We start from the raw sequence: 25,032 nt of genomic DNA on the forward strand, positions 1-25,032 counted from the left end.
TGTGGCCCGCGGATGTCGCGGGATTCGGATTTTGGGAAGCGCGCGGGACAGGAGCGGCCGCAGTAATCGGAAGCGATAAAGCGGAAGCTCCTTGATCCCACTGTCACCTTTTTTGCCACGTAGTGCGCGCGCGTCTGATGCGGGATTTGACTGGATAGCCTGGGCCTACCAGTCAGCCACTCGGAAGCGGTCCCTTATAAATCGCCGGCTCGGGGTTTCCAAGCAGTGCGCTCTCTTCTCCTCCTTTCTTCCGCCTCTCTCCCTTCGCAAGTCCTTCCGCCACCTCCGTTCCCGCCCCAGCGCAGCAGGCCCGTGCGAGAGTTCGCCGGCGACGATGATGAAGAGCAAGACCTCCGCTCTGGAGCGCTCGAAGAAGGCGGTGGCAGCGGGGAAAGGGAAGAGGTCAGCTCAGGGCGGATCTTCCTCTAGGACCGCTCTGCCCAAAGGTTGGATCCAGGGCGACTGGATGCCGTCGGTGCTCCGGCAAGAGGATCTCGACGACATGGTTGAGGGGGGAGTCATTCCCCACAAAGCTGCGCGTCTTCCGGGGGGAGAGATCGAACCTCAACCCCGCGACGGTGAGTGCGTGCTCCTAGCCACCCACACCGACCGAGGGTTTTCTCTGCCGCCCCATCCTTTCTTCCGGAGTTTCCTGAATTTCTTCGGAGCGCAGCTCCACCACTTCACTCCCAACTCCATGGTCTACCTTGCTGCTTTCATCTCCATGTGTGAGGCTTTCTTGGGTTGTCGACCCCATTGGGGACTCTTCAAACACATCTTTACCTACCGTTCTCAATCGGTCAAGAAGGCTAAGTCGAGTGACAAGAGGACGTAGGTGATCCAGCTGTGTGGGGGCCTGGCGATCCAGACGAGGGGGAAGAGTTGTTTTCCATCTATCACCTTCCCAAAGTCGGTCCGTGGCTGGCAGTCGACCTGGTTCTACTGCAAGGACGAGGCGACCCCCGGACAGTCGACTGGTCTTCCTCCTTTTTCCCTCGACCGAGCCGAGAAGCCTGCCTCTCTGAAAGTCGCGCCGGAGGAAAAGGCCCAAGTCAAGGTGCTGGCAGGTCGAGAGGTTGAGCTTGTCCGCGAGGGCGTGACTGGTATGGACCTGCTGGAGGTCTTTCTTCAAAGGCGCATCCAACTGCTCCAGGCCCGCGACCACCCAATGTGGCTGTATTCCGGTCTTGACGACACCACTCGGGTCCACCCGGAGGAGGTCACCGACGAGATGGTGGAGGGGTGGCTGTCGAGCATCACGGGGAACAAAGACAACCCCCGAGGAGCCAGGAGGGTAACCCCACTCGACAACTCGTATGAGGTGGACCAGGTATGTCTTTGTGCTCCCGACTGATATCTTGTCTTCTGTATTGGTCTTTTTTGAATAAGTCGATTGACTTTCATCTTGTCTATTGTTTTCCAGGCGACCACCGAGATGTACTCGACGCCCAACGGGGCACAGGGGTCGACTGAGGAAGGGGAGGCGAGCGGAGGCGAGAGCGGGGATGACCAAGGCGAGTGGGAGTCTGACGGTGAGGGAGAGGGAGGCGACGACATCTTCTCCGGCGAAGGGGAGGAGGAGGAGGTTGAACCCCCCCCCCTCCCCCGTCCGAAGGGGCGATCCAAGCTCACCCACGATCCAGCGCGGGAACGTGGCAAGGCGACTGCTCCTGTTGGGCAGTCGTCGAAACGCCCTCGGACTTCTTCTCCTCCGCCGACTGGGAGGGCTCCCAAGCATCCACAAGCGACGCCATCCAAGCCGCCCAAGGCTCTGCCCAAGATGAAGATAGTTGTTCCTACCATTTCCGGGTAATAATAAGACTTGCTTTCCTTTGTCGGCCGTGGACGGATCCTTGGTCAATTCACTGAGCCAACTGATTGACTTTCGAGATTTGCAGCGGTGCTACTTCTGAGGTCTCCGCCAGGAATGATGACCAAGAGATGGAGGACGTTGTTACCTCCAACCCTGGTACGATTGCTGACGTCCTGCCTTTGAGTCGACTGAACCTTTATCGTGACTTTGGTCGATTGAATGTTTTCCTTGTAGCTCCTCCTCATGTTATCGACCTCCCGGACGATGAAGATAACGAACCGTTGAGAGTGAGGAGGCACAAGAGGGCGTCGACTGACAAGACCCCCCACCAATCTGCTCCGGCGTCCGAGGCCGAGGCTCGGGATGGTGGTGACGCCACTCGGGCTTCAGTGACCTTCGCCGTTCCCCTGGCGAGTGCGCGGCCCTCATCGTCGATTGCGGATCCGTCTTCGCTTTTTGCCACATACCCCGTCCCTGAGGACCAAGCGGCTGCTGCAAAGGAGGCTATACGCCAGCCGGGGATCATGACGGAGCAAGTGAAGATGGCTCGGGAGGCCAGCCAAGCAACCTATGACGCGAGTTCGGCTCTTCAGAGCAACGTCCAGGTCAGTCGACTCAACACTTGGTCTGTTATGATATGCTGTTTGGAGAGTCTCTTTTCCGAAGATCTTTGTATCTGTACACCCACTGGGTGTGTCTGCCAATCCTTGGACAAGTGGGGGCACGCTAAGTGCACCCACTGGGTGTAGTCCCCGAGACTACGGTGGACTGCTGGCAGTCGACTGTAGTCTTTACATTGTGTTGCTGTAGCTATATTTCTTCACTCGGTTTGGTCGGGCCAGGTCGAGTGGAACTGTATCCGGTCGACTGCGGGCAGTCGACTTTTTCTCTCCTTTTAAAAAAAACAGTGGGGGCACGCTGAGTGCACCCACTGGGTGTAGTCCCCGACTACTGTCGAATGTTTTTGATTCGGCTGTGGTCTTAGAAATGTCATCATTGTCTCTGAGTTACTCGGAAGCAACTTATCTTGGATGTCTGTCGACTGGTTTTTCTTTTTGCAGAAATCTTGCGAACTTGTAGCTCGCTATACTGAGTTGGAGAATCAGCAGATCCATCTCAACCTTAACTTGCAGCTTGCTCGGGAGAATTTGAAGAAGGTGCAAGAAGAGGCAAAAGGTATGGCTGGTGAGGTTCTCCATTCTTAACAGGTGGCTTTTCTTTCCTGTCCATTCTTGATGTTGGTTCCACTCGACACGCCGCAGATAAACTGGAGGAGGCTCTGAAGAAGAAGGATCAAGACCTTGCGGAAGCGCTGAAGGAGGCCTCGAGCAAAACGAAGCTCGCAGAAGAGAAGCTGGCTTCGGTCGGGACTCTTGAAGAGGAGAACTCCAGACTGAAAGCTGCTCTTGAGATAGCTAATCGAGATGCCAGTCGACTGAAGAAGGAGAAGATGGCTCTGCACGACAAGGCGGGCGAGCTGGCGGGGAAGGCGAAAGATCTGGAGGCTTATCTCGGAGGGCTCGCCAAGAAGCTGTTCGTCATGCTCGAAGGTAATTATTCCAACCTGAATGTCTTGTAGTTGCCGAGCCCGCGTACGGCCACTGCCTTATTCTTGAATCGTGTTCGCAGAATTCTGCCAGAACTTCAAAGAGGAAACCGGTCGAGTGGAGCCAGGCTTGGATCCCGCCAATTCTCTCATGAAGGACGAGGCTGCCATGAACGTGCTCCGACTGGAGTCTCGTGTTACCAGCGTCGTTGATTATCTGGCTCGGCTGAAAGTTGCAATGTCGCGGATTGACACATCACTCTGGCCTGGGACGATGCTTCAGAACGACCTCGAGTCTCTGATGGCTCGACTTAACGAAGTCCCAGGTCGAGTGGCGGAATGGAAGAAATCTTCTGCTAGATGCGGTGCTGATGTCGCTCTGTCTCTGGTCCGCGTCCATTGCAAGGAGGCGCGAGAAGAAAAGCTGGCGGCCATCCAAGTTGCAAATACCAGGAAGCACAGCTTTCAAGACTTCATGGAGACCTTCATCGCCGCTGCCACCCGTATTGCCGATGGGATCGACTTGGATGAGTTCGTCGCCCCTTCCAGTCCTCCTCCTGAGGAGTGAAAAACTTTAAATTTACCTCGGAATGCCGAGTGGATTTGTAACCGTTAAACTCTGCCTTAAATTTGCCTCGGGATGCCGAGTGGACTTGTAACAGTTAAACTTTGCCGAGCCGCGGGCTCGAGTACTTTGAGGTCTGGGACCTTTTAGGCTTTATCCGAAATCGATTTCTCGTCGGGCATCTTCATGGTTTGATTCGTCGAGTGAAACTTGATCTTCACTCGGAATGACCTTGTATTTGCGGCGCAATTCTGAAGGGGGAGTTAGCAGTCGACTCGCGGATTGGGTCGAGTCTTGAACTTAGGCGAGCACTGGGCTGCAGCTAAGCCCCCGAGTGGGAGGTTTGCTCTCCACTTGGTAGGATTTTTAAACACTTAGGCGAGTGCCGGACTGCAGCTAAGTCTCTAAGTGAGAGAATTTAGGCGAGTGCCGGACTGCAGCTAAGCCCCCGAGTGGGAGGGTCGCTCTCCACTCGGTAGGATTTTTTCAAACTTAGGCGAGTGCCGGACTGCGGCTAAGTCTCTAAGTGAGAGAACTTAGGCGAGTGCTGGACTGCAGCTAAGCCCCCGGGTGGGAGGTTTGCTCTCCACTCGGTAGGATTTTTTCAAACTTAGGCGAGTGCCGGACTACAGCTAAGTCTCTAAGTGAGAGAACTTAGGCGAGTGCTGGACTGTAGCTAAGCCCCCGAGTGGGAGGATCGCTCTCCACTTGGTAGGATTTTTTAAACACTTAGGCGAGCGCCGGACTGCAGCTAAGTCTCTAAGTGAGAGAACTTAGGCGAGTGCTGGACTGCAGCTAAGCCCCCGAGTGGGAGGATCGCTCTCCACTCGGTAGGATTTTTTAAACACTTAGGCGAGCACTGGGCTGCAGCTAAGCCCCCGGGTGGGAGGTTTATTCTCCACTCGGTAGGATTTTTTCAAACTTAGGCAAAACGGATTCGCAGCTAAGTCACCCACTGGGGGATTTCGTATGTAAACAAAAGTGACAACAGTTAATGGAACACTCTTGCCTTTGATAAAAACGAACAGCAGGAACTTTTCTTATTACATCTCGTCCAAGGGAGAGCTCAAGTGTAAAAGGGGCGGAGTAGTTCCGCATTCCAAGCTCGTGGCTCGTCGATCTGGCGATCAACATTGTAGAGGTGATACGCTCCATTGTGGAGGACTCTGGTGATGATGAGGGGCCTTCCCAAGTAGGAGCAAGCTTGTGTGGTTTCTGTTGATCCACTCGGAGGACCAAATCTCCTTCTTGGAAGGCTCGACTCTTCACATTCCGGGCGTGGAATCGACGCAAGTCTTGCTGATAAATGGTCGATCTGATCATGGCCATCTCCCTCTCTTCTTCTAGGAGGTCGACTGCGTCTTGCCGGGCCTGTTCTGCTTCATCTTCGGTGTAAAGCTCGACTCGGGGCGCGTTGTGAAGAAGATCACTTGGCAGAACCGCTTCGGCTCCGTAAACCAGAAAGAATGGAGTTCTTCCAGTCGACCGGTTAGGGGTGGTCCTCAATCCCCACAGAACTGACGGAAGCTCGTCGACCCAAGCACCTGCCACGTGCTTGAGATCACGCATCAGTCGAGGCTTTAGTCCTTTGAGAATCAGACCATTTGCTCTTTCGGCTTGTCCATTCGACTGGGGATGGGCGACCGATGCGTACTCGACTCGAGTGCCTTGAGAGGCGCAAAAATCTCTGAACTTGTCTGAATCGAAGTTTGACCCATTGTCAGTGATGATGCTATGCGGGACTCCATATCTGAATGTTATCCCTCTAACAAAACTGATAGCAGTGCAAGCATCAAGATTCTTGATAGGCTTAGCTTCAATCCATTTGGTAAACTTGTCGACTGCCACAAGCACATGAGTGAAACCACTTCTGCCTGTTCTCGGCGGACCAACCATGTCTAGTCCCAAACAGCAAAGGGCCAGACGAGTGGAATGGTCTTCAGGGCTGATGCAGGCTTGTGTGACATGTTGGAGTAGAACTGGCACCCTCCACACTTGTCGACTATCTCTTTTGCCATCTCATTTGCTCTAGGCCAGTAGAATCCCGCTCGGTATGCTTTAGCCACAATGGTCCGAGAGGACGCATGGTGGCCATAGGTCCCCGAGTGGATATCATCAAGGATCATCTGACCTTCTTCTGGTGTTATGCACTTCTGACCGATTCCAGTCGCGCTTTCTCTATACAACTGCCCCTTTATGACTGTGAAGGCCTTGGATCGGCGGACGATCTATCGAGCCTCTTCCTCATCCTCTGGGAGCTCTTTCCTTAGGATATACGCGATGTACGGTATCGTCCAGTCGGGAGTGATTGCCAAGACTTCCATGATCAGGTCGACCACAGCAGGAACTTCGACTTCAGTCAGATCTGTGGCACTTTTCGGTTGCGGGGCTTCTTCTGTGAAAGGATCCTCCTGGACTGACGGCGAGCGGATGTGCTCCAAAAACACATTGCTGGGAATGGCTTCTCTCTTGGAGCCTATCTTTGCCGGATCATCAGCTACTTGATTTTTGAGTCGGGGGATGTGATGAAGCTCTAACCCCTCGAATTTCTTTTCTAGCTTTCTCACTGCATTGCAATAACCAGTCATAGCCAGACTTCTGACGTCCCACTCCTTCATCACCTGATTAACCACCAAATCTGAGTCGCCATAGACCATGAGGCGACGGACGTCGAGTGAAATGGCCATGCGCAACCCATACAGAAGTGCTTCATACTCTGCTTCATTGTTGGAGGAATCAAAGTGAATCTGGAGAACGTATCTGAGCTTATCTCCTTGGGGGGAGACTAGAACTACCCCAGCACCGGAACCATTCAGCATCTTAGATCCATCGAAGAACATGGTCCAGTGCTCCGAGTGAACTTGAGTCGGAAGCTGCTGTTCAATCCACTCGGCGATGAAATCTGCGATTGTTTGGGACTTAATAGCCTTCTTTGCTTCAAACTTGATATCTAAGGGAAGGAGTTCAATCGCCCACTTGGCCACTCGACCAGTTGCATCTCTGTTATGCAGAATCTCTGACAGTGGGGCGTCGCTGACGACTGTAATGGAGTGGTCAGAGAAGTAATGTGCAACCTTCTTCGTGGTCATGTAAATCCCATATACAAGCTTCTGGTAGTGAGGGTATCTTTGTTTTGAAGGGGTCAAAACTTCAGACAGATAATAGACTGGGCGCTGAACTCTGAAGGCCTTTCCTTCTTCTTCCCGCTCGATCGTGAGTACTGTATTGACAACTTGTCCCATGGCCGCAATGTACAGCAGCAGAGGCTATTTGCTGATTGGGGCAGCAAGCACCGGCTGGGTGGAGAGTAGAGCTTTGAGTTCTGCAAATGCCGCGTCAGCTTCTGGAGTCCACTCGAACTTGTCAGACTTCTTCATCAGTTGGTAAAGAGGCAACGCTTTCTCACCGAGTTGAGAAATGAATCGACTTAGAGCGGCCAAGCAACCTGTGAGCTTCTGGACATCGTGCATACGCACGGGGCGCTTCATCCGGAGTATGGTGCCAACTTTCTCGGGGTTAGCGTTGATTCCTCGTTCGGAAACGAGAAAACCGAGTAACTTTCCACCTGGAACTCCGAATGTGCATTTTGATGGATTGAGCTTGATATCATATCTCCTGAGGTTAGCAAAGGTTTCAGCAAGGTCAGTCAGTAGGTCGGAACCTTTCCGTGACTTAACCACAATATCATCCATGTATACTTCTATGTTCCGACTGATCTGAGTGAGCAAACACTTCTGAATCATCCTCATGAACGTGGCTCCAGCATTCTTGAGGCCGAAGGGCATGGTGACATAACAGAAGCACCCAAATGGGGTGATGAAAGCCGTTTTGATCTCGTCAGGTCCATACAGACGGATCTGATGGTACCCTGAATAAGCATCTAGAAAAGACAAACGCTCACATCCCGCAGTCGAGTCCACTATCTGGTCGATGCGAGGGAGAGGGAAATGATCTTTCGGGCAGGCCCGATTGATATGTTTGAAATCAATGCCGATGCGAAGTGACTTGTCCTTCTTGGGGACCATGACGACATTGGCGAGCCACTCGGAGTGGTAAATCTCTCGGATGAACTCCGCTGCTAAGAGCCGAGCCACCTCCTCGCCGATGGCTTTCCTCTTCTGGACGGCGGACCGTCGAAGATGTTCTTTCACAGGCTTGAACTTCGGGTCAACTCGCAGACGGTGCTCAGCCAGCCCCCTGGGAACTCCAGGCATGTCAGAAGGCTTCCATGCGAAGACGTCCCAGTTCTCACGGAGGAACTGGATGAGCGCTTCTCCCTATTTGGAGTCGAGCGTCGTCGAGATGTGAGTCGGAGTAGCGTCGGGGTCGGTCGGGTGAATGTGAGCCGTCTTTGTTTCACCGGTCGACTGAAAAGCTGACTCTGAAGCAGGCTTCTTGGCCCGTAGCAATTCACTCGGATCGGCGGTCTTTTGGTACTCTTGCAGCTCGACCACTGCCATCTGAGCATCTGCAATCTTTGAGCCTTTCTGAAAGCACTCTTCTGCCTTCTTCCGATTGCCTGTAACAGTGATTACCCCTTTAGGGCCAGGCATCTTCAGTTTGAGGTACACGTAACATGGTCGACCATGAAGCGCGCATAAGCTGGCCTGCCCAAAATGGCATGATAAGCACTCTGGAAGTCCACAACCTCGAATGTCAACTTTTCCTTGCGGTAATTCTTTGAATCACCGAAAACCACATCAAGAGCAATCTGGCCGAGTGATTCGGCTTTCTTGCCAGGAATGACTCCGTGGAAGCTCATGTTACTGGTACTTAGTCTGGACATCGGAATGCCCATTCCTTTCAAAGTTTCGGCGTACAGTATGTTCAGACCACTGCCACCATCCATCAAGACTTTGGTCAGTCGAGTGCCTTCGACAATTGGGTCGACCACCAACGCTTGCCTCCCAGGGGTGGCAATGTGCATAGGGTGATCAGACTGGTCGAACGTGATGGCAGTCTTAGACCACTTCAGATAACTGGGTGTTGCCGGAGCGACCATATTCACCTCACGGTTGATGACTTTCAGTCGACTTTTGCTCTCGACATCGGCAAAAATCATCAGGGTGGAATTGACTTGGGGGTATCCATCGTCACTGTCTTCCTTGTCCTCAACTCTGTCCGACTCTTTTTCCTTGTCTTTGGGTTGTTTGCCTTGAAACTGCTGGATCAGGAGTCAACACTGTCGAGTGGTATGCTTTGGGTAAATGAAATTACTCTCTTCATCTTTCTTGGTGTGGATGTGGCATGGCAGATCCAAAACATCATTTCCATCTTGATCCTTGACTTTCTTGGGCTTCCAGGGGACTTTGGGTTTTCCCTTGAAGTTTCCCTGGGCTACGGCCAGGGCCTCCCCAGGAGCGGCTGGCTCGGCCTTCCGCTTCTATTTCCGACTGGAGTTTCCTCCGGTTTCTTGGGCGACTGCCTTGAGCTTGCCGCTTCAGAGTCGATCTTCGTCTTCACCATTAGCGTACTTGGTGGCAATCTCCATCATCCGATTCAGAGACATCTCTCCAGTTCGGCCGAACTTCAAATTCAACTCTCTGTATTTAACGCCTTCCTTGAAGGCACAAACTGCTTGATGGTCTGGCACATTCTCAACCGAGTGATGCAGTGTGATCCACCTCTGGATGTATTCCCTCAGGGTTTCGTTCGGCTTCTGCACGCAAGACCGCAACTCTGTAAGGCCTGCAGGTCGCTTGCATGTTCCTTCAAAGGTTGTGACAAACACTCAGGAGAGGTCCTCCCAGGTGTAGATGCTGCTGGGTGCCAACTGATTCAGCCACGCCCTGGCTGAGCCCTCTAACATGAGAGGCAAATGCTTCATGGCCACCTCATCGTTGCCGCCACCAATCTGTACAGCCACTCGGTAATCTTCGAGCCAAGTGTCAGGCTTAGATTCACCGGTGAACTTGCTGACCCCAGTCGCCAGCCTGAAATTGGGAGGAATCACTGCGGCCCTAATGGCTTGACTGAAACACTCTGGCCCTGAAACACGTGCTCTGCCGCTGGCGGGCGCATCTCTGTTCTGGCCTTCCCGATGAGCCCTGTTCTTGTCAACCAAGCCTTGAACGAGGACAGACCTCGCGTCAAAGCCTGGGTCCCTGGGGTCGACTGGAATCCTCTGCTCGACACTATGAGGGCGTCTGTCATCTTGCTGTCGAGGCGCATATGACCCACTCCTCGGGGGAGGGGTTGGCACTCGACGTCGATCATCACGGTCGAATCGGTGATCATACTGCTCATTCCTCCTGTACTGATCATGCCGGTCGCCACTTCCCTCACGCCTTGGGGGCGATCTCGGGCTGTGAGCCGACTCGACTGTACCCGTTGCAACGGATCGACTGTGGATCCTGTTCCGCGACTGAGAGACAGCAGAATTCTGGTTTCCCGCCGCCCAGAGCAGTGCTCTGATCTGCAACAAGCCTCTGCCCGCCTCTGACTGGGAGGGCTGAATTGATTCTGCTATACGGGCCGCAGCGGCCAAATTCTGAACTGGGGTTTGATATACCTGCGGCGGCGGGAAGAGCTGACGCCGACTGGACTCGGGAGCTTGCTGACGTCGACTGGACTTGGGAGCCCGCTGACGCGCTTGCTCGTCGAGTATCCGCTGGAGATTCTCCAGTCGAGTGCGCTCGGCCAGGTTAGCCAAGCGTGCGTTCTCCAAGGCCCGGGCCTCGGGGGTTTCTCCGACAATAGGAGTGTGGAGCGCATCCATGTTCCGACGGCGAAGCTCCTCTCGCTGTAATGATGTGAGAGGTTCGGGGAGATACTCATCATGGGGATGCGACGGGTCACCCCCACCCGCGCCTCCACCAGCGCGAGGGAAACCAGGAGGACTGTGCGTCCCATCGACCGCCAGAACCTCAGCCGCTGGGTCGCTGCTGTCGCACTCGGATGCGGTCTCCGCGGAGCCAGTCGACAGGTCGGACAGGCCGCAGAGGGATTCGTCGGGCTCGATCGCCGCGACTTGCGGGGTGGCCGACTGGCGAGCCACGACATGTCTCACCCACCTCTGAAGTCTCGACCGACCGGAGCGCTTGCGCCGGTGGGAGGCAGAGCGGGGAGACGATACGGGGGCCGACCGATATTGGGTCGACGGTTGCCGCAGGAGGACGCCATGAACGCATGCGCGGAAATGCGTCACACCGCGCACGGGGAGCGCGTCGATGTCGAGTGGCGTCTCCTGAAGCCAGGCGGAGTCGTCGGCGATGAACGTGAGCGCGCCGAGACAGATCTCGCGGCCCTCCACCAAAACTCCGCACGAAACCATGATCAAGGGGGATCGAAAAAATCGCAACTTCTCCAATCAGGCGCTAAGACTGCTGCCCCAAGGTGGGCGCCAACTGTCGTGGTTCTAACTCTGACAGTGATGTAGGGGGTGAATATGGAGAGGCTAGATCTTAGCTATTGGGAAGTTGTTACACGCGAGGTTTACGAGTTCAGGCCCTTCTCAGAGGAAGTAATAACCCTACGTCTCGGAGCCCGGAGGCGGTCGACTGGATTATGCGTGTATGGATACAGGGGTGCGAACCCTTCATACTGAGGAGGGGGGTGTCTTATATAGAGTTCGCCGGCCCTCTCCTGCCCTCAGTAATGCAGGGTTTAAGGTACATTTAAGGTTGGGCGTTACTAGTAACGCCCCTAGTAAAGTGCTATAATGACCATAAAGACTACTTAATACCCGACCGTTTGCCTGCGGAGTGACTTCGGTCGAATGGCTAGCTTCATGGTCGAGTGATAGCTTCTTGGTCGAGTGTCTTGAACCCGTTGAGTGGGATACCTTCGAGTCGAGGAAAAGGTGACTTCTCCTAGGGGTGTCCTAGGGTAAGACTCTTTGGTCAGGTCCGTGTCCCTACCCTAGGTACATGTCTTCATCATGTGGTGCTTTCTCCCTATCCTTTGCTAGCCAAATCTCCGCACTAAGTAGAGATACTACTTGTGCATCCAAAACCCTTAAACTCAGTTTCATGCCATGAGAGTCCACTATACCTACCTATGAATTGAGTAAGATCCTTCAACTAAGTTGTCATCGGTGCAAAAGCAATAACAATTGCTCTCTAAATATGTATGATCTTTTATTGTAAGGGAAAATAAGCTTTGTACAAACTTGTGATGGTGAAGAAATAAAAGTGACAGACTACATAATAAAGGTCGCTATCACAAGGGGCAATAAAAAGTGATGTTCCTTTGCATTAAGATTTTGCACATCCAAAAAAATAAAAAGTGCATGACAACCTCTGCTTCCCTCTACGAAGGGCCTATCTTTTACTTTATGTATTTACTTTTATGCAAGAGTCAAAAGTGATCTCCTCTATTCCATTTTTATTTTCTCTATTTGGCAAGCATCATGTGTTGGAGAAATATCTAGGCACATATATCCATTCAGATGTAGGTGATCATGAGTTATTATAGTTGGCATTACCCCTAAGGTAAATAAGTTGGGAGGCGAAACTATAAGCCCCTATCTTTCTATGTGTCTGACTGAAACTTTTGCCCCATAAGTATATTGTGAGTGTCGGCAATCATAGAAGACTAAATGTAGTTGAGTATGTGAACTTGCTAAGCAAAGCTCGTACATAGACTCTTTTTGAAAATATGACAAATTACAATTGTATCAATGACTGAAATCATAGTTTGTTAATTTTCAATGAAGTTTGTGGTCCATACTTTATCTTGTGAACAAATTGTCACTTTATCATGAGAAGTTTTACGATAATATGTTGATGTTATAATAATGATCATGATGCCTTCATGTCAGAATTTTGTTTTATCGACACCTTTCTCTCTCTCTAAATATGTGGTCATATTTATCGATTTCGGCTTTCGCTAAGGACAAGCGAGGTCTAAGCTTGGAAGAGTTGATACATCCATTTGCATCATTTTTTTGTACTATTATTTATTATATTTTGGAGTGTTATTTCACTCTGTGATGCAATTCTTATGCCTTCTCTCTTATTTTGCAAGTTTCACATGAAGAGAGAGATTGTCGGCACCTGGAATTCTAGACTAGAAAGGGATGGTTATCAGAGATGGCTATTCTGCTCAACTCCAAATGAGTTAAAAGTTTATGGAGAATTGTTTTGGAATATATTAAAAATACTGGCGAAAGAATTACCTGAGGGGGACCCACCAGGGAGTCACAAGCTAGGGGGCGCCCTCCCCCTGGGCATGCCTGGTAGACTTGTGGGGCCCTTGTTAGGCCCCCGGTGCCCATCTTCTCCTTTATGAAGCGTTTTGACCTAGAAAAAAATCATAGGAGGACTTTTGGGACGAAAAGCCGCGTCTCGAGGCGGAACCTGGGCAAGAGCACTTTTGCTCTCCGGCAAAGCGATTATATTGGGGAAACTTCCCTCTGGGAGGGGGAAATTGAAGCCATCGACATCACCAATGATCCTCTCATCATTGGAGGACTAATATTCATCAACATCTTCACCAACACCATCTCATCTCAAACCCTAGTTCATCTCTTGTATTCAATCTTTGTCTCAAAACCTCATATTGCTACCTGCGGGTTGCTAATAGTATTGATTACATCTCGTAGTTGATGCTAGTTGGTTTATTTGGTGGAAGATTATATGTTCAGATCCTTAATGATATTCAATACTCCTCTGATCTTGAACATGCATATGATTTGTGAGTAGTTACTTTTGTTCTTGAGGCCATGGGAGAAGTCTTGCTATAAGCAATCATGTGAAATTGGTATTCATTCGATATTTTGATGAGTTGTATGTTGTCTTTCCTCTAGTGGTGTTATGTGCACGTCGACTACATGGCACTTCACCATGTTGGGGCCTATGGTAAGGCATTGGGAAGTAGCAATTAGATGATGGGTTGCTTGAGTGATAGAATCTTAAACCCTACTTTATACGTTACTTTGTAAGGGGCTGATTTGGATCCATATGTTTCATGTTATGGTTAGATTTATCATAATTCTTCTTTCGTAGTTAAGGATGCTTGCGAGAGGGGGTAACCATAAGTGGGAGACTTATTCAAGTAAGGACAACCCCCAAGCACCGGTCCACCCACATATCAAATTGTCGAAGTAGTGAACGTGAATCAACTAAATGATGAAAAGTAACTTGATGAGAATTCCCATGTGTCCTCGAGAGCCCTTTGCTTTATATAAGAGATCGTTCTTATCCTTTGCTATAAACATGATTGGGCCACATTGCTGCACCCATGCTACTATTGTTACTTGTTGCTCGTTACAAATTACCTTTCTATCAAACTATCTGTTACCGACAATTTCACTACTGCAGAGAATACCTTGCTGAAAACCGCTTGTCATTTCCTTTTGCTCCTCGTTGGATTCAACACTCTTACTTATTGAAAGGACTATGATTAATCCAATGTACTTGTGAGTCGTCACCGCCACGAGGGTGAGGCGAGCTCGGGTTGAGAAGGATGGTGTCCGGCGAACCAGCACGCCCCTGGCCAGCGGTGCCGCCTCCACGAGGGCCGGACTACACCTTCACCCTATCACCGGCCTCCTTCCTCTTCCCTATAGCTTGACCCAGCCCATCATCGGGCTCACCTAACCTGTGTACGATCTGGAACCTGGTGCTGCTGACGACCACATAGAAAATAATGAGAAGGAAGGCAAGGTGGAGGGGCTAGCGTGGTGGAGAAGCAACAACGGTGGTGGAGGGGGAGTAGCAGGCAGCGACAAGGATGAGAAGGGGTTGTGGGGATCAAAGGGAAAGCGGGCCTAGGGTTGTGTGGCGGCTGGTGCGGGAGTGGAACAAGAGGATGCGGAGCACGCGGTGCGGATTGGGCAATGCGTCTTGCACGCAAAAAAATGGGCAACCTAGCCAACCAACGTGCGATGCGAGCCCACTAGTTGTTGGACAACAAAAATGACTACGAGGTGAAAATTAGTTTAACTTATGTGAAGATCCAACGGTTCAGCCGCGTAGAAAAGCATATCTGACGGCCAACGTAGGCCAAATGGGGGGAACTTCCTGGTGGCAAGTTGCCCAGGATCCTTATAGGTTTAAATATATGCATTCGTGCTACGATGAAAGGCTAAATTACATAACCCTATGGGACCATTGCAAGAACGAAAAATCACATAGGTGATGAGAAATATAATGATACATGTTTTCTTTGGAAATAAAAAAACAATACACTAGAAAAAAATATACTAAATTAAGAACCATGATTGTAGCTATATTTGTACATGTATAAGAAACATGGAACAATCACCTATGAAGTATGGATGCTCTAAAGAAAATGATCTTTACATGTTACACCTAGGGAACATGTCAAGAGGCTGAGGCACTATAGCATGGAAGATACATGTGTACATAAGAATTAAGTTATGAAGAAATATTTATTATTTACACCAGGAAGCTAAGAGATTGAAATTCCATCAGTACATATGAAGCATGGAAGGATCATGTGTACACAGGAAACTCCTCGGAAGCATGTCTCTCATTACAATATCAAACGAATGAAGAATGCCATCAAGGGGATGATGTTTTTACTTTTTACTCACCAACATATAGATTGTTTTTTTTGGGGGGGGGGCGAATCTGGAAGCAAAAGTTATAGATTCCAGGAGCACTTGCATAGCAATTTAGATGCTACATAACTAAGAAGCACAAACATAGTAATTTGGGGACAGATTTAAACTTGGATGGAAGCATGGAAATTTAAAATCATGTAGAAAACTAATATTGCTGTCAAGATTGGGAATCATATTATCGTGAAATCTATAAGAAACTAAGCAAGATTGGTAGATGACACTGCAATCCATTACACATCAGATGTAACATAAATACACTCAACAAAGCTCATCGAAGCAAGCATTGCATCCAAAGCAACACAAACAGAATCAACTGGTTAAAAATGAATCAAGCATGTGGTGAATCAAGCCCTAGTTCAGGCGATTTCATATCAGGGGGGTACAAATGATGCTTATGATGTGTGTGCATACTTCCTTGATGAGCCAAATGGCACACCAATGCGGTGAGAAGGACGGTGACGGGGTAGGGTGTGGCGGGGAACCAGGCCGGCGATGGGGGTGACATGATGGGCGACGACTGAGAGCACGACTTAATTGAGCAGGCGGGCCGGAAGCTACACCAGTGATGTGGAGCAGTTGTAGTCGTCGCATAGTTGTTGTTGTAGAGCGGGTTGGTGGCGGAGGTAGCTATCGTAGCGAGGGAGCTCTGTGAGATCTGGGTTGTGCTGGGTCGAGGGATGCGAGATGGGGTGGCGTGGTAGGCACAGGGCGGGCGAGATTTACTCTGATTGGATTAGGATTAATTTGGGTGCTTCGTTATTTTTGGCAGATTTGGGTGGTTCACTTACAAACATAGGCCGTGGAATCAAAGAAACATGAACAACGCAAGACCTGTCTCAGCAAAGTCTCCCATCAGACTACTGAATATAAGTGCTTCCCCATAAATTTCCATGATGTTATCCTCTCTTTCACAACTCTTCTCCTGCATCGCCCGATACACCTAAATTTTGGAATAATAACACTACTTTAGTAATATAAATTTTGTGATATTTAATTTATAATAATAACTGCATACCTTGAATGTAGAAAGTCTTGTACGGATAGATTACCCTTGTTACCCCCGGTCCAAATAGCTTTGTTGTTGTTCCATTCACCATATAAAATTCAAACATTCAACTATCAGTCCTAATAATTATTGCATCACGCTCATCATAATATGAACTATAATCCCAAATAGAGTCCAACATCCATGTGTTTTGCCTTGAGCGGGTATGATGTTCATCAAATATATTAGCTTAAAAGGAGTCCAGCTAATCTCATCAACTTCATCATATTGCATCTTCCACATGATTATTTTAAAAAATGTAGCAATAACCACATCATCCTATCCAATTTTCAAAACATGAACATTCCTCCGAAGCATAACATCCAATACTGGTGGGGTCTCAATGCAAGATGTACTACCGCCAGTTAAACTGAATCTATACTGATGCTTCAACTTCAACACCCAATAAATCATATCACCAATAATTGTTCCTGGGCGAAACTTTACGCCAGAAACTGTTTCTAAAACATACATGGAACATTCCCAAGATGAAGTAGCAGAAGTGAATGTATACACCTTTGTGATAGTTTGTCCAGTGGCTATCCAAATTATTTTGAAAGGTAAATTGTGGGAATCAATATTGTGGTCTTGGTTTGCAACACATAAAACATTTGACTGACTATTCAACTCATCTTCAGGTTCTTCTGTGGCAATAATTCTCCCATGGAATGAATGATAAGTACTTTGCCATGTTTGACATCCACAATTCTCAAACTAGGGAAGGCATGTTTCTCTTTTAGATTCATGAATGTCTTCTCAAAATAGTTGAACCCTTCAACAACAGGATAGTCTCCCACAGGCAGGAATCTGAAAACATCTTTTATTTTGGTGAATACCCCAAGCAACAGTGGTATTTTGTTCCTCTAAACTAACAACTTGTTGAATACCTTGTTACATATGGGATTATTCCATTTTTACAAACAATTGTGAGTTGGACAACTCTATTAGGATGGAATGAAAGTGAGGATAAGATGTTTTATATCATCGGGAAGAACAGCGAGATCACCCGTTTCGTTGACTGCTACTTCTTGAACTTGCGTTGATTTTTCCCTTGAAGAGGAAAGGGCGATGCAGACAAGTAGAGATAAGTATTTCCCTCAGTTAAGAACCAAGGTATCAATCTAGTAGGAGGCACAAGCAAGTCCCCAATATATGCATCTGCACAAACGAACAAACACTTGCACACAACACAAAAAAGGGGTGGCCAATCCCTTCACGGTCACCAACAAGAGTGAGATCTAATAGAGATAGGTATAAAATATAAATAAAAGAGCAAACTAAAGTAAATATAAATAAGCAGCAAGGTATTTTGGGTTTTTTTGGTTTATAGATATGAAAATATATGATGGAAAATAGACCCGGGGCCATAGGTTTCACTAGAGGCTTCTCTCTTGAAATAAAACATATGGTGGGTAAACAAATTACTGTTGAGCAATTGATAGAAAAGCACATAGTTATGACGATATCTAAGGCAATGATCATGAATATAGGCATCACGTCCATGACAAGTAGACCGACTCCTGCCTGCATCTATTACTATTACTCCACACATCGACTGTTATGCAACATGCATCTAGAGTATTAAGTTCAAGAGAACAGAGTAACGCTTTAAGTAAGATGACATGATGTAGAGGGATAAACTCAAGCAATCTGATATAAACCCCATCTTTTTATCCTTGATGGCAACAATACAATACATGCTTCGCTACCCCTACTATGTCACTGGGTGAGGACACCGCAAGATTGAACCCAAAACTAAGCTGCTCTCCCATTGCAAGAAAAACCGATCTAGTTGGCCAAACCAAACCGATAGTTCGAAGAGAAATACAAATATATCTTAATCATGCATAAAAGAGTTCAGAGAAGACTCAAATAATATTCATAGATAATATGATCATAAATCCATAATTCATCGGATCTCAACAAACACACTGCAAAAGAATATTACATTGGATAGAACTCCAAGAACATCGAGGAGAACATTGAATTGAAGATCAAAGAGAGAGAAGAAGCCATCTAGCTACTAGCTATGGACCCTTAGGTCTGTGGTGAACCACTCACGCTTCATCGGAAGGGCGACAAGGTTGATGTATAGGCCCTCCATTATCGAACCCCCCACCGACAGGGTGCCGAAAAAGGCCCCAAGATGGGATCTCATGGGAACAGAAGCTTGCGGCGGCGGAAAAGTATTTTGGTGGATGCTTCTGATGTAGGGGGAATATTTGAGAATATATAGTGCTGGAATTAGGGTTAGGGGACTACCGAGGGGCCCACAAGCCCTCAGGGCCTCCTCGGGACTCTTCTGGCCCTCTCTCCAAGTCACGTAGGTGTCTTCTGGTCCAAGAAAAAACATCGTAAAGTTTTATTCCGTTTGGACTCCATTTGATATTCCTTTTTTGTAAAACTCAAAAATAAGGAAAAAATAGAAATTGGCACTGGGCTCTGGGTTAATAAGTTAGTGCCAAAAATTATATAAAATAGCATATTAATGCATATAAAACATCCAAAATAAATAATATAATAGCATGGAACAATCAATAATTATAGATACATTGGAGATGTATCATTGACTATGTCATCTTCCATGCTATACTACCTACGTGCATTACATTTCAAAAAAATGGAATTAGTGAAATAATTGTGATGTATGATCTAATTTGTGGTACAGGTCAATTTGTTGTTCAAGTGTGTTTTAAGTTAGGTAACTATACATAACACATAGCATTTCAATTCCCCCAGTAATTATTTTCACAATTATATGATATGTGACTTGCGTTCACAATATCTAATTGAAATATGTTGCATAGTCATTTACATGTGAAATATAAAATACATATATTTGGAAAACTTTCCTCAATGCATATGTGAAATATGTTACGTGTAAATCTACATGTGAACTAAAAAATACAAACATTCCACAATTTCTTGTACATGACAATTCATTGTTCAGATGTGTTTTATGTTAAATAATAGTACAAATGTTATATTTTACTTTTCATAATATCATATTTCATATGTCATATGGTTATACAGTTAATTTTTTTGCGAAGCAGCATTCCACAATTAGTACATTTAGTATAGTTGAAAGCATATCTAATATCACAAATCATACTATATTATTTAAGCATCATTTATATCATTTACTAACACTAGTAGGAAAACGACTTTTAGTACCGGTTCGTAAGGACCTTTAGTACCGGTTCTGGAACCGGTACTAAAGGGTGGGCACTAAAGGTCCCCCCCCCCCCTTTAGTCCCGGTTCAGCACGAACCGGGACCAAAGGCCCATCACGTGGCACGAGGCGCGTCGTGGTCTTGGGGGCCTTTAGTCCCGGTTGGTGGATTTTTTTTGAAATAAAGCAAAAACAGCCCGCCTACTGGGCCGGCACGGCCTGCATACGACTAGAAACCCAACCTCTAGTTGGGCCAGGATGCAGGCCCAGTAGGCCCCACAGGGCAGAAGACTTGCAATAGGCCCACAAAGGCCTGCTTAGAGAGGAGCTCGACACGGTAGCTGCGGCGGGGCTTATAAACCGGTGCGAGCTCCTCTCAACTAGCGAGGTGGGACTAAACATTGTGCACTGCGGGTGGCAGCGCACCACCTTTAGTACCAGTTGGTGGCTTCAACCGGTACTAAAGGGGGGGGTCTTTAGTACCGGTTGGAGCCACCAACCCGTACTAAAGGCCACCACCTTTAGTACCGGTTGGAGCCACCAACCCGTACTAAAGGGGGGGGGGGGTCTTTAATACCGGTTGGAGCACCAACCCGTACTAAAGGCCACCACCTCTTTAGTACCGGTTCGTGCCACGAACCGGTACTAAAGCTTCGCCACGAACCGGTACTAATGAGCGCCGTCCGCCTAGCCGTTAGAGCCGGCACTATTGGTCACATTAGTGCCGGCTCAAATACAAACCGGGATTAATGAGCTGAACATTTGACCCTTTTTCTACTAGTGTAAACCTAAACATAAATAATAAATAGTGATGGTTGAATGGTCTGTTAAAATTTATATGTCTATATCATTGTAATACCACTATTTCACAAGTGTAGTTTATAAATAACATTTCACATAACACATAAAAAGTCATAAATATGATTATGAAGATCTCATTTCACAAGTAACTAACTATACATAACATAAAGCATTCCAATATCCCCAGTAATTATTTTCACAACTAAATGATATGTGACGTGTGTTCACAGTAACTATTTGAAATATGTTACATATTCATTTACATGTAAAGTTTCAAATATATATATTGGGAAAACTATCCTCAATCCAGATATGAAATATGTTACATAGAAATTTAAATGTGAATTAAAATATACATACATATATTAGAAAAGCTATACTCAATCCTTATATCAACTATGGTCTATGAAGATACAAACTGTATTCACAAGTGCAGTTTTGAAACAACATTTCACATGGCACATAAAAAGTTATAGATATGATTATGAATATCTCATTTCACAAGTAACTATACATAACATAAAGCATTTCAACATCCCCAATAATTATTTTCACAATAAAATGATATGTGACATGTGTTCACAATAACTATTTGAAATATGTTGCATATTCATTTACATGTGAAGTTTGAAATACATATATGGAAAATAATTTGCCAAAAAGGAAAGCAAAAAGACTGAGATAAGTGAGAAAAGACCCTTTCTACACAATGAAAAGGCACTTCTGTAAAAAAAAGGTAATAAAAAATACAAGAGAAATAAGAAAACTTAATTCATATACAACAAAAATGCATTGTGCCAATGCCATAAGAAAGCTGACACTTCATATATAAAAAAAGGCACTTATGCCAAAGGATGTGTAGCTGCTACCATGTGTGCGTAGCTACCACCATGCATAGGGAATCGTCTCTCTTTGACTTATACATCAAGTTGTCCATCAATCGAATCATCCAACGCATGATCTGCGTGATCTCCTTACCGATAAACCTACCTGTTCAATCTTCTCTGTTAATGCACACCCGTATCTTTCAAACAAATTTGCATCCATTTATGCGGAGATTTTTTTTCAAAAGTACGCCAAAGAAGTACATTAGTTTTATAGAAGACAGAAAATATTTACAAGAGATTACAACAAGGTGTAGATCACCACAGACCGGCAACCCCACCAACTCCACTCCGAACCCATCTAGCCCACTACTCGCAATATCTTAGCACTCCGAACCTCCCTGCTAAAGTCTCGAAAATGAGTTGGACCATGCCCCACACATTGCATATGGTGTCTGTGCCAAATATGCGCCCGTTCTGTTGCTTCCATAGCGTCCGTTCCGTTGCGGAGATCGATCTCTATCATATACTTTTCGTTGAGCTTGATCTCTATCATATCTGAGTGACGCTTGGCAGTTGCCACCTACCCACCCACGCCGCGAAAATCAGCGCTTGGCTGCCACCCCTTCCCCCGAAATCTCCTCACCGTACGCGGGAAAACGGAGGCTCAAAGTTCTCCGGCCTCCAAAATCTCCTCGCACCTGATTGGTCCAACCGTGCTTCCCACGGATCGCTCCTCCCCCGACCGCATCTTGACCGTCCACGCGCTCCCCATCCCACCACCCAACCACCACGCCCACGGATCGACAGGCGCACCACGGCCGCCGTCCGCACCGTTTAAATACTCCGGCCGTCTCGCCGCATTCCCCACCAGTCCAGAGCTCGCCATCCCAATCTCTCAGCACCAAACATCTTCTCTTACGCGCCTCGACGAGCATCAGCGGCTAGCCATGGACGTCTCAGCCACCGGAGCAGGCGCGAAGGCCAAGAAGGGAGCCGCAGGGCGCAAGGCGGGCGGCCCCAGGAAGAAGTCGGTGTCGAGGTCCGTCAAGGCCGGGCTCCAGTTCCCGGTTGGCCGCATCGGGCGGTACCTCAAGAAGGGCCGCTACGCGCAGCGCGTTGGCACGGGCGCCCCCGTCTACCTCGCGGCCGTCCTCGAGTACCTCGCCGCCGAGCTGCTGGAGCTCGCCGGCAACGCCGCCAAGGACAACAAGAAGAGCCGCATCATCCCGAGGCACCTGCTGCTCGCCGTCAGGAACGACGAGGAGCTCGGGAAGCTGCTGGCCGGCGTCACCATCGCGCACGGCGGCGTCGTGCCCAAGATCAACCCGGTGCTGCTCCCCAAGCGGACGGCGGAGAAGGTGCCCAAGGAGGGCAAGTCGCCCAAGAAGGCCGCCAAGTCCCCCAAGAAGGCTTAGGGAGGCCCGCTGATTTGCGTCAGTATGTAATAAGCTGTTCGCCTAGCGGCATCGATGTAATTTTTGTTGTTAATGGAAACATGTCAGACATCTCTCTGACTTTGTTATATTTTGTGCTTTGTTATCTGTTCTTGGTGCTAGTACTATGGAGGATATTTAAATTTGTGCGGTAGGCTGATTGGAATCTGCTGATTTTGGTATTATGGAGGGCAGCGTAGCCTGCTCTCGGCACCAAAGTTAGCTTCTCTGCGCTTAGCACGTTGCACGGTACTCGCCATAGCCGGCTCGCCCAAGAAGGAAGGATCTGGCGGGGGCTGAGGGCAACGAGCCGATTGTTTGGGGAAAGGTCTAATCCTTCTTCTCCTAAGCCTGATTTTATTGTTTGGTTCAACAGAAGCATCTCCACTAGAAGATGTATATGCAAAAATACTAACTATTTTTGCATCTCCGAGGCCCCAAAGCATCTTAAAAAAACATCTTTGCCTTCTGAAAATGTAAAATACAACATCTCACGATGAAATTTGCATCTATGCCGACCGGAGATGTAAAAAGGGTAGCCACGTGCTAACTGTCAACTGCCGTTTCTTTTCGTTTTTGTGCGACCGTCGCTCGTGTGCCTCCTGCCTCTCACCGCCACCATGGCCGACGCCGATGACCTCGCCGCCTTCTGTGACTCCGTCGCCGATGCCCTGACCCACCTCGTCACGCCCGCCATCTCCACGCAAACTTTCCCCAATCCGGCCTTCGACACTATGCCGGTGTCTCGGATTTGCCACACCCTGGCCGGTCGTCGTCGTGCTGAAGGCACCTGCAAAGAAGCGGCGGGCCTCCAAGCCACGTGGTGGAGGCGTGAATCGGCCGGTAGCCGGTTTTACATTTCTTGTTTACATCTTTTATTGGAGTTGTTCTTTTATATCTCCGTTTTGCATCATCTGTTGGAGTTGGCCTCTTTCTAGAGATGCAAAAGGCACTTTTTGGAGATGTAAATTTTTACATCTCCAAATCTGCATCTTCTATTGGAGATGCTCTAATGATGAACGTTCTTTGATTCAATTGTAGAAATTGAGTAACTAGCAACTTGCAAAATTTCTTGAGCTAATTATGTGTTTTTGACTGCTATTAATCTATTCATATCAGTCACCCGTCTGCAAGTGATTGTGCCATCAATTTTAGATTTTTGAGCGTCTCCAATAGAAGATGGTGTAAAATACATTATTAAATTGTGCTTTGAGTAAAATTTACATCATCAAAAAGCGGTTTTGTACATCATCAAAACATCTATCTTCAACAGATGATGTAAAATAGAGCACTAGTGCCCCAATAGGTGATGTAAAATAGGGCAGCCACACAATAACCGCTCCACAATTTCATACATATTTGAACCAACTGACATCAAAATCATCTCAAAATAAATCACAAATCATATCAAATAAATATTAAATCATCTCAAACAAATCATCATCAATATTTGAAGATGGTAGCCATGCCGGTCACAGAGGCCTCTCACCCACCTCGTTGACGCGTGCCGATAGGGGTGTGCCCGTAATTTTGGCGAGGTGGTGCAGGCGACGCCGACCGAAGCAGCAAGCCCTCGGCTTGGTCGTGGCGGCCGCGCACATGCCCGTGATAGCTCAGATGGCCCGAAGACCTACTCCGGACCACGACCACGAGCTTCGGGAGCCATCACGGGCGCCGACGCTCCAGCCAACAGCTGAATCGGCCCAAACTCTGCGCGGCGGCGGATCCAAATCAACGCGGTGGCGAGACCTCTTGCGGCCATCTGGGGAGATGGGGTAGGGTGGTGCGGTCGCGACGGACTTAGGAGAGGATGGACGAGCAGCTGTTGCAGTCTTGCCGACGGAAATTGCCGACGGTGTTGGTCGGGTGGAGCCGGAGCGCGGCGGGAATGTCCCACACGGTAGTTGGAGGTGCACACGTTTTGCTCGAGAGGCCCAAGTGATGCACATTTGCATCTCTTGGTGCCCTATTTTACATCACAAACAAAACTCGAGTAAAAACGTTGCATCTACATCATCTCTTTGAGCACCGTTTTTATGCCTTGGTGATTTAAAAATTTATTATTTTTACATGTATGTCATCGACTATTGAAGATGCTCTAAGTAGCCATTTAGATTCATAGTGGGAGGACTCAACTATGTCTTCTGATAAGAACCACACTAAAACTCCTAGAACGAGCATTGGAATTTGGAAGTACTAATTGGCCTACTAGCTGTGTTTGGAATGCATGAGTTTCACTGAAAAACTTGAGGGAAAAATTGGTACTTTGGGCCAAAAGATATCCTGGTCGGCTGCACATG

At 48.0% G+C, this 25,032-nt stretch overlaps 1 protein-coding gene across 1 annotated transcript; it reads left to right on the forward strand.

The window, feature by feature from the left end:
* The first annotated feature begins 22,170 nt into the window (after nt 1-22,170).
* On the forward strand, nt 22,171-22,823 carry LOC119334212 (histone H2A-like). The gene has a single exon (XM_037606817.1). The coding sequence runs from the start codon at nt 22,247-22,249 to the stop codon at nt 22,712-22,714; it is 468 nt and encodes a 155-aa protein (XP_037462714.1). The 5' UTR covers nt 22,171-22,246; the 3' UTR covers nt 22,715-22,823.
* Nucleotides 22,824-25,032: the final 2,209 nt, after the last annotated feature.

The sequence above is a fragment of the Triticum dicoccoides genome, chromosome 7A (genome assembly GCF_002162155.2).
Source record: "Triticum dicoccoides isolate Atlit2015 ecotype Zavitan chromosome 7A, WEW_v2.0, whole genome shotgun sequence".
NCBI classification, from domain to species: Eukaryota; Viridiplantae; Streptophyta; class Magnoliopsida; order Poales; family Poaceae; genus Triticum; species Triticum dicoccoides.

What these genes read in the sequence shown, in the direction of transcription:
- LOC119334212 (XM_037606817.1), top strand. Translation starts at nt 22,247, where the DNA reads ATGGACGTCTCAGCCACCGGAGCAGGCGCGAAGGCCAAGAAGGGAGCC.